This window comes from Heptranchias perlo, chromosome 10, assembly GCF_035084215.1.
Source record: "Heptranchias perlo isolate sHepPer1 chromosome 10, sHepPer1.hap1, whole genome shotgun sequence".
NCBI classification, from domain to species: domain Eukaryota; kingdom Metazoa; phylum Chordata; class Chondrichthyes; order Hexanchiformes; family Hexanchidae; genus Heptranchias; species Heptranchias perlo.
Genome location: NC_090334.1, coordinates 46,064,980 through 46,079,415, shown reverse-complemented (window position 1 = coordinate 46,079,415; position 14,436 = coordinate 46,064,980). Strand labels below are relative to the sequence as shown.

The following is a 14,436-nucleotide window of genomic DNA, read 5'->3' as shown; positions in this document are numbered from 1 at the left end:
TAGATCCTGTTATGCCAGTTCTACTGCCACCTTCTGACATCAGCACAGGCACAAGCAGCACCTGGGTTACCCCTTCATCCCCACCACCCCAAAAAAAACCCAGTGAAATTTTCAGCAGTTGTAAGTGGAACCTTGGTGGAGCATAGCACTAACTTAACTCCAACATAAATATATGGACCAACACCCAGTAGCTGTAAAATCCTCACCTTCCAAAAGCATTAAAGAGTGCAACTATTTCTTGACGAGTTAGGTGGAATCTTTGAGATGAACCGGAATCTGGTAAACTGTTTATTTGCTTCTCGGAGAACAGAATCTTCAGCGCAGTACCCAATCCCTGTGTCTAAGAATAATATAGCATATATTAACATCTCCATAAACATAAGGGAGGGTTAAAATTTTTTTTTTTGGTATTTAAGACTGACCTGAAGTTTTCCCCAAAGTCTACACTTAAAGCAACCAACACAATCCATTATTCTTGAAATGTTTTTGAAATGCAGCCGAAATTCTTCCTTTAACGGAAAAGAAATGCAGATTATATTTTCTAGCCATACCATTAAATTCAAAGATTAGATTAGATTTTTCACCATTTTAAACCACAAGCCATTCTCTGAGAATGGACAGTCTTCCAGCTTTTGCCAATGCTGCTCTGAAGGCAATCACTAGAAAGTACAGGCAAGTAACCAGATGAACTGTCCTCCAGATTCTCCCCCTATCATTCTGTAGTATAGCAGTTTGATGGATGCATCTCCATCTCACCAGGAGTAGCTGCTGCTGCACAGGGCTCTGCATTTTTAAGAACGCTTATCGTTGAATTTAGACATAGTACCATATGCTGCTGTTTGTGCATGCATATATTTTATGTATTTTCCCATGTAGCTTTTTCCGTGTAGTGCAGAGGTCATTTGCAGTACTGTTGGTGAATTCTAATGCAATTATGAAAGTACAGTTCAGTGAAAGTTCAGTGTTGTCATTCGCTGTCTCTGTGCTGGGAGAGAAAATCCAGACCTGAACTGAATAATTTATTCTTTGAATTTTTTTTAATTCACAAAAAAACTCCCTACCTTCTACCCTTGCAAGAAAAAAATATGCAGGTTGAGAAAATTTTAAAGGAATATCCAAATACTCTTCTGTTACATTTTCCTTTTTTAAAAACCATTAGTTAAGTTGGATTGTTTAATCCAGTGTTCCTCTCTTCTGCCAAGAATTAGAATCTGCTTCATGCTTTGTGGATTTTCCCCCCATCCCTTAAGGTTAGTGGCAGTAAATTCAGTTTTGTTTGTCATGATTTTCTAAAAGGTTTCACTTCTCCACCTCTCCTGCCCAGCCCTACCGTAACAAGATTGTACCTTGCCGGCTTTTGATGTCTCGTGTTCCTATTGGACAGACTCCTTTTTTTAACAAAAAATGAAATTAATAAATATAATCTCAAGATAACATCCCACACAGATTATCATTGATTTAAAATTCCATCTGGAAAATGAACCTCCAAATTGGAGAATTTCCCTTGAATCATATGGGAGAAAATATGTCTGACTGATATGTGCAACATGTTAATTGCACATTAATACTCCAAGAACTAACAAGAAATCATGAATTATTTGATTATCAACAGTCAGGACTATAATTAAGTAAAACATTCCATTAAAAAAACACACTAGTCTGAGTCTGCCCACAGCTAACGTTCATACATCTGCACTTCCAGCAAGTGTTGGAAGATAATCAGCAGTGGAAACCTCAAGTTGGTCTCATTTTATTTCCTTCTCTTCCTCAGTATTGGTAGTTGTAAACAATTTTACAACACCAAGTTATAGTCCAGCAATTTTATTTTAAATTCACAAGCTTTCAGAGGCTACCTCCTTCCTCAGGTGAACGATGTGGAAATGAAATCCTCGAAATGAAGTCGCATTTATAATTCACAGAACAATGCTTGGTGATTACAGACAGTTTTTTCAACTGCCCGTTGCCAAGGCAATCAGTGTGCAGACAGACAGGTGTTACCTGCCAGGTCTCAGAATATACAAATCACCAAAAAAAACAACAAACAAAAAAAAAAGAGATAGAGAGGTAGAAACATAGAAAAGACAGCAACTGACCCGTTATATTAAAAACAGATAACATTTGTTCGCTGGTGGGGTAACGTGTAGTGTGACATGAACCCAAGATCCCGGTTGAGGCCGTCCTCATGGGTGCGGAACTTGGCTATCAATTTCTGCTCGACGATTTTGCGTTGTCGTGTGTCTCGAAGGCCGCCTTGGAGTACGCTTACCCGAAGGTCGGTGGCTGAATGTCCTTGACTGCTGAAGTGTTCCCCGACTGGGAGGGAACCCTCCTGTTTGGCGATTGTTGCGCGGTGTCCGTTCATCCGTTGTCGCAGTGTCTGCATGGTCTCGCCAATGTACCATGCTCTGGGGCATCCTTTCCTGCAACGTATGAGGTAGACAACGTTGGCCGAGTCACAGGAGTATGAACCATGCACCTGGTGGGTGGTGTCCTCTCGTGTGATGGTGGTATCTGTGTCGATGATCTGGCATGTCTTGCAGAGGTTCCCGCGGCAGGGTTGTGTGGTGTCGTGGACGCTGTTCTCTTGAAAGCTAGGTAATTTGCTGTGAACGATGGTCTGTTTGAGGTTGGGTGGCTGTTTAAACGCGAGTAGTGGAGGTGTGGGGATGGCCATAGCGAGGTGTTCGTCGTCATTGATGACATGTTGAAGGCTGCGGAGAACATGGCGTAGTTTCTCCGCTCCGGGGAAGTACTGGACGACAAAGGGTACTCTGTTGGTTGCGTCCCGTGTTAGTCTCCTGAGGAGGTCTATGCGATTTTTTGCTGTGGCCCGTCGGAACTGTCGATCGATGAGTCGAGCGTCATATCCCGTTCTTACTGGGGCGTCTTTCAGCGTCTGTAGGTGTCCATCGCGTTCCTCCTCGTCTGAGCAGACCCTGTATTCGCAGGGCCTGTCCATAGGGGATGGCCTCTTTGACGTGGTTAGGGTGGAAGCTGGAAAAGTGGAGCATCGTGAGGTTGTCCGTGGGCTTGCGGTAGAGTGAGGTGCCCGTCTTTGATGGAGATTCGTGTGTCCAAGAAAGAAACTGATTCTGAGGAGTAGTCCATGGTGAGCTTGATGGTGGGATGGAACTTGTTGATGTTATCGTGTAGTCTCTTCAGTGATTCTTCGCCGTGGGTCCATAGAAAGAAAATGTCGTTGATGTATCTGGTGTATAGTGTTGGTTGGAGGTCTTGTGCAGTGAAGAAGTCCTGCTCGAACTTGTGCATGAAAATGTTGGCGTATTGGGGTGCGAATTTGGTCCCCATGGCTGTAACCTGGCAGACCTGGCAGGTAACACCTGTCTGTCTGCACACTGATTGCCTTGGCAATGGGCAGTTGAAAAAACTGTCTGTAATCACCAAGCATTGTTCTGTGAATTATAAATGCGACTTCATTTCGAGGATTTCATTTCCACATCGTTCACCTGAGGAAGGAGGTAGCCTCCGAAAGCTTGTGAATTTAAAATAAAATTGCTGGACTATAACTTGGTGTTGTAAAATTGTTTACAATTGTCAACCCCAGTCCATCACCGGCATCTCCACATCATGACAACCAGTATTGGTAGGTTGAGACCAAACGCAGAAGCCTTATTACCATCATGGCTGAAATTAGATAACTCAGGACTGATCAGTAGTCGAACTTGGGACCGTTCTGTTCTGTTCAGCTCAGTGCTGCATCAGGACAGCTACCCCATTTTTAACCAGAGTAGTTTTTTTTTATTCGTTCATGGGATGTGGGCGTCGCTGGCAAGGCCGGCATTTATTGCCCATCCCTGATTGCCCTTGAGAAGGTGGTGGTGAGCCGCCTTCTTGAACCGCTGCAGTCCGTATGGTGACGGTTCTCCCACAGTGCTGTTGGAAGGGAGTTCCAGGATTTTGACCCAGCGACTATGAAGGAACGGCAATATATTTCCAAGTCGGGATGGTGTGTGACTTGGAGGGGAACGTGCAGGTGGTGGTGTTCCCATGTGCCTGCTGCTCTTGTCCTTCTAGGTGGTAGAGGTCGCGGGTTTAGGAGGTGCTGTCGAAGAAGCCTTGGCGAGTTGCTGCAGTGCATCCTGTGGATGGTACACACTGCAGCCACAGTGTGCCGGTGGTGAAGGGAGTGAATGTTTAGGGTGGTGGATGGAGTGCCAATCAAGTGGGCTGCTTTATCTTGGATGGTGTCGAGCTTCTTGAGTGTTGTCGGAGCTGCATTCATCCAAGCAAGTGGAGAGTATTCCATCACACTCCTGACTTGTGCCTTGTAGATGGTGGAAAGGCTTTGGGGAGTCAGGAGGTGAGTCACTCGCCGCAGAATACCCAGCCTCTGACCTGTTCTCGTAGCCACAGTATTTATATGGCTGGTCCAGTTAAGTTTCTGGTCAATGGTGACCCCCAGGATGTTGGAGGTGGGGGATTCGGCGATGGTAATGCCATTGAATGTCAAGGGGAGGTGGTTAGACTCTTTCTTGTTGGAGATGGTCTTTGCCTGGCACTTATCTGGCACGAATGTTACTTGCCACTTATCAGCCCAAGCCTGGATGTTGTCCAGGTCTTGCTGCATGCGGGCTCGGACTGCTTCATTATTTGAGGGGTTGCGAATGGAACTGAACACTGTGCAATCATCAGCGAACATCCCCATTCCTAGCCTTATGATGGAGGGAAGGTCATTGATGAAGCAGCTGAAGATGGTTGGGCCTAGGACACTGCCTTGAGGAACTCCTACAGCAACGTCCTGGGGCTGAGATGATTGGCCTCCAACAACCACTACCATCTTCCTTTGCGCTAGGTATGACTCCAGCCACTGGAGAGTTTTCCCCCTGATTCCCATTGACTTCAATTTTACTCGGGCTCCTTGGTGCCACACTCTGTCAAATGCTGCCTTGATGTCAAGGGCAGTCAATCTCACCTCACCTCTGGAATTCAGCTCTTTTGTCCATGTTTGGACCAAGGCTGTAATGAGGTCTGAAGCCGAGTGGTCCTGGCGGAACCCAAACTGAGCATCGGTGAGCAGGTTATTGGTGAGTAAGTGCCACTTGATAGCACTGTTGATGACACCTTCCATCACTTTGTTGATGATTGAGAGTAGACTGATGGGGCGGTAATTGGCCGGATTGGATTTGTCCTGCTTTTTGTGGACAGGGCATACCTGGGCAATTTTCCACATTGTCGGGTAGATGCCAGTGTTGTAGCTGTACTGGAACAGCTTGGCTAGAGGCACAGCTAGTTCTGGAGCACAAGTCTTCAGCACTACAGCTGGGATGTTGTCGGGGCCCATAGCCTTTGCTGTATCCAGTGCACTCAGCCGTTTCTTGATATCACGTGGAGTGAATCGAATTGGCTGAAGACTGGCTTCTGTGATGGTGGGGATATCGGGAGGAGGCTGAGATGGATCATCCACTCGGCACTTCTGGCTGAAGATGGTTGCAAACGCTTCAGCCTTGTCTTTTGCACTCACGTGCTGGACTCCGCCATCATTGAGGATGGGGATGTGTGCAGAGCCTCCTCCTCCCGTTAGTTGTTTAATTGTCCACCACCATTCACGACTGGATGTGGCAGGACTGCAGAGCTTTGATCTGATCCATTGGTCGTGGAATCACTTAGCTCTGTCTATAGCATGTTGCTTCCGTAGTTAATTCCATATAGTTTACTTCAAAATGCAACCAAATTTATTTGACTTCAGCAAGTGCAAGATTTTATAGGATGTAGCAATATTTAACATGACATGACCCCTTCCACCACGTGATGTGTTGTTTTAATTGGGATGCAGGGCTCCATAGAGGATTTTACCAAGATCGCCATTTTTGCAGTTTCCATTGTAAAAATGGATGGAATTGCAGTATATATTGGTGAAAATCCTGCAATCCCAAGTGATAAAAATGGAATTTTCCTTGGTCACTGTAAACCAGTAGCCCTGCATATAGTAATTAAGTATTTAACCATAAACTAACCACCTCATTTAATGGTAGAATATTGGTTTAAAAAAGATCGAAAGTGCAGATTTGTAAAGAAATATCGTCATCGTTTGTACATTGCTAGAAACTTGAAGTTAACCATTCACAAATAGGTAATGCAAATCTTTTTATGAGCAAAATGTATCAAATACAGTGAAATCAGTTTCCAAAAGGATTTCTTCTGGGGAGGTACTCAATGCAGGTTCACATCTAAGTCATTAATGTAGCACTGAAATTGTTGTTAAATAGTTACTGTAGTCAAATTTTATCATTGCACATTCCAGTTGTTAAGGAGTTTAAGTAGTTAGTGTATTACCGGCAGTGGTTAGCCTTAAGCTGGCTGCATTTTCTGTGATCAGAAAATGTATACCACTAAATGAAACATTGCTCACTATTGACCCCTTAGTCCCAGTGAGTATAAATAACAGTTTTAGTATATTGTTACCTTGAGATTTTCAGCTTCCTTTTTTTCCCCAGCAAACAAGGAATGTTCATCAAAGTGTGAGGGAAATGATCTAGAATAGAACGCACTGTTACTCAGTAGCAGATTATCAAGTGGTAACAACAGAATATGATTCAAAACACATGTTGTCCACCAGCTTACTCTGTGAATTTACATAATCATAACAGGTGTGTTTTATATTTTAAAAATTTTTAACAACCACATATGTATCTAGTTTGATGAGATGCTACATCAGAGACTTGTTACAAAGATTCAGATACATAGTATCAAAAGGATATGTACCCATATAGATAGGGAAACAGCAGTGGGACAAAAAAAGTGTTCGGGTAAATGAATGTTTTTTGGGGGTTTAAGATGTGGGTAATGCTGTGCTCAGGAATCTGTGCTGAGATCTCTTACCATTAGCATAAAGGATTTGGATATAAGCAGAAAAGTGTTATTGAAATTTGTTGATACTAAATTAGAGGACATGGCAAACTGAGGAAGAATGTGGGGCGATGGATAGGGTTAGTGGAATGGGCAGGTCAATGCAGAGAAATGTGAAGTAGGAAAAAGAACAGTGAAGGGAAGTCTACTCAGAATGCAGAATTTATTCCATGAGGGAAATTAGACAGCAGAAGCTTGTAAATAAAATACAGACTAAGGATATTAGGATAGTTCTGCCACTGATGTGTTCTTACTTTCTTCTCCTGCCCAGTGAGAAGAAAGTAAGAAAAACACACATTTCACAGCCAAGTGTGCTGCGAAGAGAGGGGAGAAAATATTTTAATCCCACTTTTGTATTGCACTGATGGTGTCAGCTCTATTTATAGAATTGTAAGTGTTCACTGCTTGCTTGAATTGTTATGAATTTGGTAAGCAAGATCCATGTTCAAAAACTCAAATTCATGTCGTGTACTTTACCAGGAAATTAAACTCTTGTTTCATTATCAATACCTGAACAAAATTGATGAGCCTAAGCAGCCACATCATTGATAATAGGGCAGCAAATTTGGATTAAAGGATGGTTAGGCTATCTGCTGCAGCCCATGTGACAGGTGCTGCTTTTAACATTTTCTTGGCATGAGGCAACCCCTCATGAATGCAACTGACTCGCAACTAAAAATGTTAGACTTAGGATTAACCCAATGTCGTCAGCTCTGCATTATGTAGATAGGAATAATGGGCGTTGTAGGATGATTTGTGGGTTTAGCCCTATAATCAAAGCTACATGATTTATGGCAGGATCTCTAACCAGAAAGCAGGGATAATTTCTTATTTCTATGATAACAGTAAGCTATTCTCTTTGACGAGGCTTTCAGAAGACTGTACAGAAGTATGTAACACAACTAGGTTGTGTGATATAGTTTCACCATGAGATAACCATGCAACATTCCTGACCATTTGGCACAGCACCTTTTTATAAGCTTGTTACCAAATAATTACTTACTTGGCCAAATTGAGAATTTCCAGGAGAAGTTTTTTATTTTCTGTATCGTGTGCATTGCTGCCTGTGTAAAGTTGGATGGTGGAACGCTCAAAGAAGGGTAGCACCTTGGATAAAGCCCTCAACTCCATCAGGTACAAGAAATAAAGGTTTTGGAGCCTGCGTGGTCCTTCTCCTTTAGTAATCTGTGCATCAAACCGCTGCTTAAATTCTGTAATGTTGTGTCCCCATTTTCTTTCATACCAGGTATCTGTAGGGAGAAAGTTTACTGTACATTAAGTTGGATGTAAGATGAGTGCATAGCACACACACACTTGATCCTCTTTCATTAGTTCCTTAGCAAAACATGAACACAAATTAAATTTGAAATCATTACTATTAGAACAGTAATTTCAATGAGTTATTAAAATGGGCATTATGAATTTTATCTTTAAACAAAATTTTACAAGATGTTAATCTTTTTAAATATACGTAGCTCACCCAGGATATTATCTGAACAAGCTTGAATTGTAGGTTAATGGTCAGCTGATAATCAAAATGGGATAACTCCAAGATAATTGATTCAGAATTATTTTCAAAAAGTACTGTTGACAGTTGCATTGTAATGTTCTGTCTTGTTTGACAGTGTGCAGATTAATGTGAAACTCTTTACCCTTAATATGGAAAATGCACGAGGGGAGGAAAGTGGAAGAAATGTATGACTTTGAACCCCTAACCCATGACAATAGAAATTGCCTATGGCAGACTATCCTAGGACTGAAAATTTGAATGTTGCCAACTCTTTATATATAAATGCTCTTTTACTTGAATTACTCAAGTTGTTTTCTGTCAATCCTTAGTGACCTGCAGAGGAGTTTTACCTATCCCTGTGTACTCTTGGTCTGTGGGTTACTAATGATCATACTTTGTAACAGCAATTTTTACTGCTTCAATTTATTTTTATGCACCAGAGTAACCTCATCACTGCCTTGTCTTTCTTTAATCTTCCAGCTTTCAATTGGCTGAAACTGAGCTTTTGATCAAGTTTTCAGCAAACAAAGACTTTTTTATTGTTCCCACTTCCAAAATGGATAGAGGTGAAGGAAGTAGAAAAAAAGCTGAATTTTTTCTTAAAATATATTTTTAGAAAAAAGAAATCAATGGGAGGAAAAGGTAAAATGTTAGGCAGGGTGGGAGAGAGTGTAAAGAGCACAGGACAAGTAGTGTCTTAAAACTAAAATTGTAGTTTAGGAATTAACATAATAACATACTGACTTGATTAGCTTTAATACTGTGAAATGTTTATTTCAGCATCACAGTGCAAGACCTGAAAACTTACAGAACTGTCTGGCCAAGGAGGATCCCCTCTTTCACCAACACCAGTGGTTTATGGGTTAATTAGGTGCTTCACGTAGAACATTCAACATTTAGCATATTGTCATCCTTCATCAGAGGGTGTTGGAAAACAAGGGAATGGCAAAGAGTTCATGTACATACCTTGTAATAGATATCGTGCACTAAGGTGCATGTTGATGCTGGTATGCAGACCTGAAACTGTTCGATAGAATGATCTTTTCTCTAGACACAATCCTGAAATAGAAAGTTTTAGTTTCATTCTTTTACAATAATTGGTATACAGATTTCTGTTCTAACTTGTATTTTATAGTTAAACTACTGAAACCCAGTAATGCTGTTTTAAAAAAAATAGATTTAAAAATCTTAACCGGTTGTACTTTTGTCCTATGAGAGCTTAAACACAGGTTTCTAAGAAATCAAATAGATGCAGTTTTATCTGTTAAGGTAATGTAAAAACATTATTGTACATTAAGGAATCTGGTAAGCTGAAAATGTGGATGATGTAATTACCTTGCAGCCAGGTATTGAAGGTTCCACCTATTCAGAAAAAAATCAAAAATTCATACGTCTAAGTAAAATATTTAAATGGTGGTTTTGGTTTTTAGTACAAGAGTGAAAGTGAGGGCACTAAGTCTTAACAATACTTAAGATCCCACTTGCACTATGAATTATATTTTGGGCTAAATCCAGAGTGATGGAAAAGTGATGTAACTTTCCATTCACCCCTTTTCCCCCCTCCAAAAAAAAATGTCATGTTGGTAAAGAAATTCACCTCTGGAAATAAAATTGCAGAATGGCCATGGCATAAACTTTGCCGCCAATGGCACTAGGATTGACTTTGAAACTGGACTGCTAATCCAATGAAGTGCTCTAGTGTGGTGACATTAAAGTACCTCCTCTTCTGTGCTGGAGTGAATTCTAAGAGGACAGAGAACTACTGACTTACAAATGTTGTGGATTTTGTAACTTCTCTTAGAGCCTTCCAAAAGGGAACAGTACAGAATTGCTGCTTGAACTGTTAGAAGAGTGTCTACTGTGGCAGTTGAAAGATGTTACCAATACAACAAAACCATTACTATTATAAACACAACTGCTTTGGAAAAACATATGTGATTTTCTTCTCTGTGGATGATAGTGGATTTGCCATTGCTGATATTACTATTGAATCTCCTACCACTTTCATAATTTTCCTCTCAAAAAAAATCTAAAAATCCCAGTTATTCAACTTTATGCTTTTAGCTTTGCCGTTAATGTGAACAGTCACTATTTCCATGAGTTATATATAAAGCCTTGGAAACATTGCACAAAATGTACACAAACTACTGAAACCTGACATGTTTCCATAGGCAACATGACTTAATAGACACAAGTTAGGAGAAGATCCTTTTTTATTATAATGCCAAGGATTTCCTCTCAAAGATAGTTAACCATTTAAGTAATGAAGATTTCCTGTAATGTGAAATTATGTACCAATTTCCATTTCCTTATCAATGGTCAGTCTATAGTGTAATATATAGCACTAAAAGATTAAAGAACTGTACTATAGTATAGCAGTACATATTTTGTAGAATTATTTAAATACCACATCAACTCCAAAAAATTTCCTTTTGCGGTTTGTCCCACAGTCGAACAAGCACAGTGGACCATCCGGCCTCCTTCGGTGCAGAAATATTTGAGCACAATGCACATTTAAAACTACAACAGTAAATACTAAAGACAGCTTTAAAAAGTCAGTATTTCACTGCAATGTGAAAACAGTCCTGAACTGCAGACCTAAACCAACAGCTGTATCATCCAAAACTGAGAATGGGAATTACCTTCATCACCTGCAAAAGAAGAATATACCAATTCAAAAGACTATCAAATTTTCTTTAATTAATTCACTTACATGGCAACAATAAATGTAGATCTGATTTCAAGAATACAAACCAAAAAGTAGCATTCATCCTCATCTCTACATTTAGGATAATAGATATTGGAATGCAACTGCAAGACGGCCAACTATTTGAGGGGATCAGAGAAATCAACAGCACAAAAAGAACCCTTTGTGCCTGTGCCAGAGAAATGCACTCTAATCCCATGTCCCTGCCTTATTCAATTCCCTTTTAAATGATATAACCACTTGTGGTAAAACATTCCATGTTCTAATTATTTTATGTGAAAAATTTCTTTTAACTTCCCCCTTCATTTTTCATAGTTCCATGTCAATGTCTGCTTGTTATCAATTTGCTATTTGCACTCAAAACATTCCATAATTTTGAAATGCTCGTTTAGATTCCCACTTCTAACTTTCTCTCTTCCAGTGAAAAAAATCCCTAAAATTGACTGCCTTCATAATTTCATTCTTGGTATTTTTTGATGATTCATTGCTGCACTTTTCCATGGCTTCTTATAATAGTAGCCAGAACTGTATACATAATTGCATCTGTGGCCTAATCAATATCTTGCGCAAATTCAACATTTTTTTTGCTATTACATTCATTGTCCCTATGTATAAAATCCAAAATCCCATTTGCCTTTATAACCTTTTCTACCTGCTTTGCCACCTCTAAAGACCGATATAATCTGCACCCCTAGATCTCTTTTCCTCCACTTAAAGTTGGCATTTAGGGCATTCTTCTTTTCAGTGTACTTTTACCCAAAATATAGTAATTCACATTTCTCTACATTGAACTGCTTCTATCACCTATCTGTTCATTCCACTAATGTGCCTTGTCTTCTTCTAGTCTCCTGCATTTTCCTCACTTTGCCATGCCTCATAATTTGGTGTCAATAAACTTCAATATCAGTCCTCTTGTGCCTACATTCAAATTCTTTATATTACGAGTAAACAAAAGGGGTCGCAGCACAGAGCAGTGGGGCACACTACTATCCACATTCCACCAACCTGAAAAACATTAATTTATCCTATTATTTGCTTTCTGTCCTGGCCATCCCCCTATCCGTGCTGTTACATTCCCTTTATAAACCACGTGCTTTCATTTCCACAACACATCTCTTTTGTTGCACTTTATCAAATGCCTTCTGAAAATCCGTATGTACGTCCACTGCATTCCTTAATCCATAACTGATTTCCTTAAAACTTAATTAAATTAGTCAAATGTAACCTGTTTTTTACAAATATTAGCCTCCGCCCTACTAAGCGTTCACTAATTTCATCTCAGGTTATGGGCTTTAGAAGTTTACTCACAACCAAAGAAAGATAAAATGCTGAAAAAACCTGGCTAGTTTGTCAGCATCTGTAAAGAGAAAAAACCGTTAATATTTTGGGTGTAACCCTTTCTCAGAACTGAAAGATAAGTAAGTTTTCAGTACTGATGAAGGGCTTCACCCAAAACTTTAACCTGTTTTTTTTCTATTTTTTTCCTTCTTCTTTGTACTAAAATAAGAAAACATTGCTAATAATTTACTGGTTTATCCTATCTCATTTTGAAATTTGCCACCTTCCAGCCCTTTGGCAGAGTCCCAATTTCAAAATAGTTTGGGAAAACTATGGTTATTGCCTCTGCTATCTCCTCCTCAACCTCCTTCAGTATTCTGGAATGCATACAATCTGGATCTGATTTACTTTTCAATATCAGTCTCTTATCTTAAATATTCAGAAGGTTGCTGTATTAATCTCCAGTAGTGACTCTTCCAACTTCTTAAGGTATTCCTGCAGTCATACCTTTACACTCCTCCATAAAAACTGATTCAAAATACTTGAGTATCTCTGCCCTCAAAACAGGAATAGGCCATTCAGCCCCTCAAGCCTGTTCCACCATTCAATTACATCATGACTGATCTGTACTTGAACCTCATTTACCCTCCTTTGCTCCATATCCCTTGATACTCTTGCTAACATATCTCATATTAAATTTCAATTTACCTAGCATTCGCAGCATTTTGGGGGCGCTGGTTCCAGATTTCCTCCATCCTTTGTGTGTAAAAGTGCTTCCTCATTTCATTCTTAACTGGCCTAGCTCTAATCATGTTAAATACCATGATTTCATCACCCCTCAACCTTCTAAACAAGCCTTGAGCCCTGGTATCATTCTGGTGAATCTGCACTCTACCCCTTCCGAGGCCAATATATCTTTCCTGAGGTTCAGTACCCAAAACTGAACGCAGTACTCCGGATGGGGTCTGACCAAGGCTCAGTACAACTAAAACATTATTTCCTCACTTTAATATTCCAACCCCCTGGAGATAAAGGCCAACATTCCATTGGCCTTTTTGCTTAGTTTTTGTACCTGTGTACTAGCTTTTTGTGATTTATGTACATGAATGCCTTTACTACTCCACAGCTCCTAGTTTCTCACCATTAAGAAAATATTCTGAATTGTCTTTCTCAGATCCAAAGTGAATAACTTCACACTTCCCCACATTGAACTCCACCTACCATAGTTTTGCCCACTTACTAAGTCTGTTTATGTCCGTTTGTAACTTCCTGCTCTCATCCACACAATTTACTGTGCCTCCTAACTTAGCGTCATCTGCAAACTTGGATACACAACTTTCTATTCCTTCATCCAAGTCACTAATATATATGTTGAAAAGCTGACACCCCAGTACAGATCTTCTGCCACTCTCTCTTAATATATTTATAAAAACTTTTGCTGTTAGCCTTGCTATCTCTACAACCTAAAATTAAGAACAAAAGGCTGTCATCTGAACCCAGGCAGATTATTATTTTGTAATCTCTCCTTTTTAAAAAATATATTTAACATAATTGGATAGTTGCATTCAGTTTTGTGCTGAGGATGACTTCACAAAAAAATCCTGTTCTATGATCCACTTACTGAAAAGATTAGCAATTCTGGCATCACTAATACAAATTGGTAAGAAATATTTTTCAGTTGATTGGCTATAGAATTTCTTATCAATGTTGTCCAAAACAATTATTCTAAATACAAAAAGAAATCATGTTGTTAACTCACCTCTGCCAGGAAGCAGTGGGTTGAATGGTCTTCTAATGGAGTTTGGCCTACAGTGAAGGGAGAAATAAGTAATTACACAGACTCTTGACACTATTATACAATTAGTGATTTTAATATAGCTTGTACAAGAACCAGGAGCACTTTGTCTATTGATGAATTACTTACTTAAAACAATTTTCTTCATAGATACTATTCCAGATTTTCCAAGCTTCTGGACCTTTATAGCCTGTGTAACGTTCAGGGTTGAGAAGCAGGTCTACATATTCAGCATCTGGAGAATGTTCATCTGAGAGACAAAGTTATATTTCATTCAGG

The 14,436-nt window shown here is 39.9% G+C and overlaps 1 protein-coding gene across 1 annotated transcript in view; it reads right to left on the bottom strand.

The window, feature by feature from the left end:
- ero1a (endoplasmic reticulum oxidoreductase 1 alpha) overlaps window positions 1-14,436 on the bottom strand; it is a 36,409-nt gene that overhangs the window by 5,376 nt on the left and 16,597 nt on the right. Inside the window, exons 7-15 of the mRNA XM_067991621.1 lie at window positions 14,287-14,407; window positions 14,122-14,168; window positions 11,020-11,028; window positions 9,713-9,739; window positions 9,344-9,436; window positions 7,871-8,117; window positions 6,424-6,493; window positions 423-509; window positions 207-340 (exon numbers count right to left, since the gene is read on the bottom strand). Coding sequence (XP_067847722.1) covers window positions 207-340; window positions 423-509; window positions 6,424-6,493; window positions 7,871-8,117; window positions 9,344-9,436; window positions 9,713-9,739; window positions 11,020-11,028; window positions 14,122-14,168; window positions 14,287-14,407 — 835 coding nt within the window. The remainder of the gene's footprint in view (window positions 1-206; window positions 341-422; window positions 510-6,423; window positions 6,494-7,870; window positions 8,118-9,343; window positions 9,437-9,712; window positions 9,740-11,019; window positions 11,029-14,121; window positions 14,169-14,286; window positions 14,408-14,436) is intronic.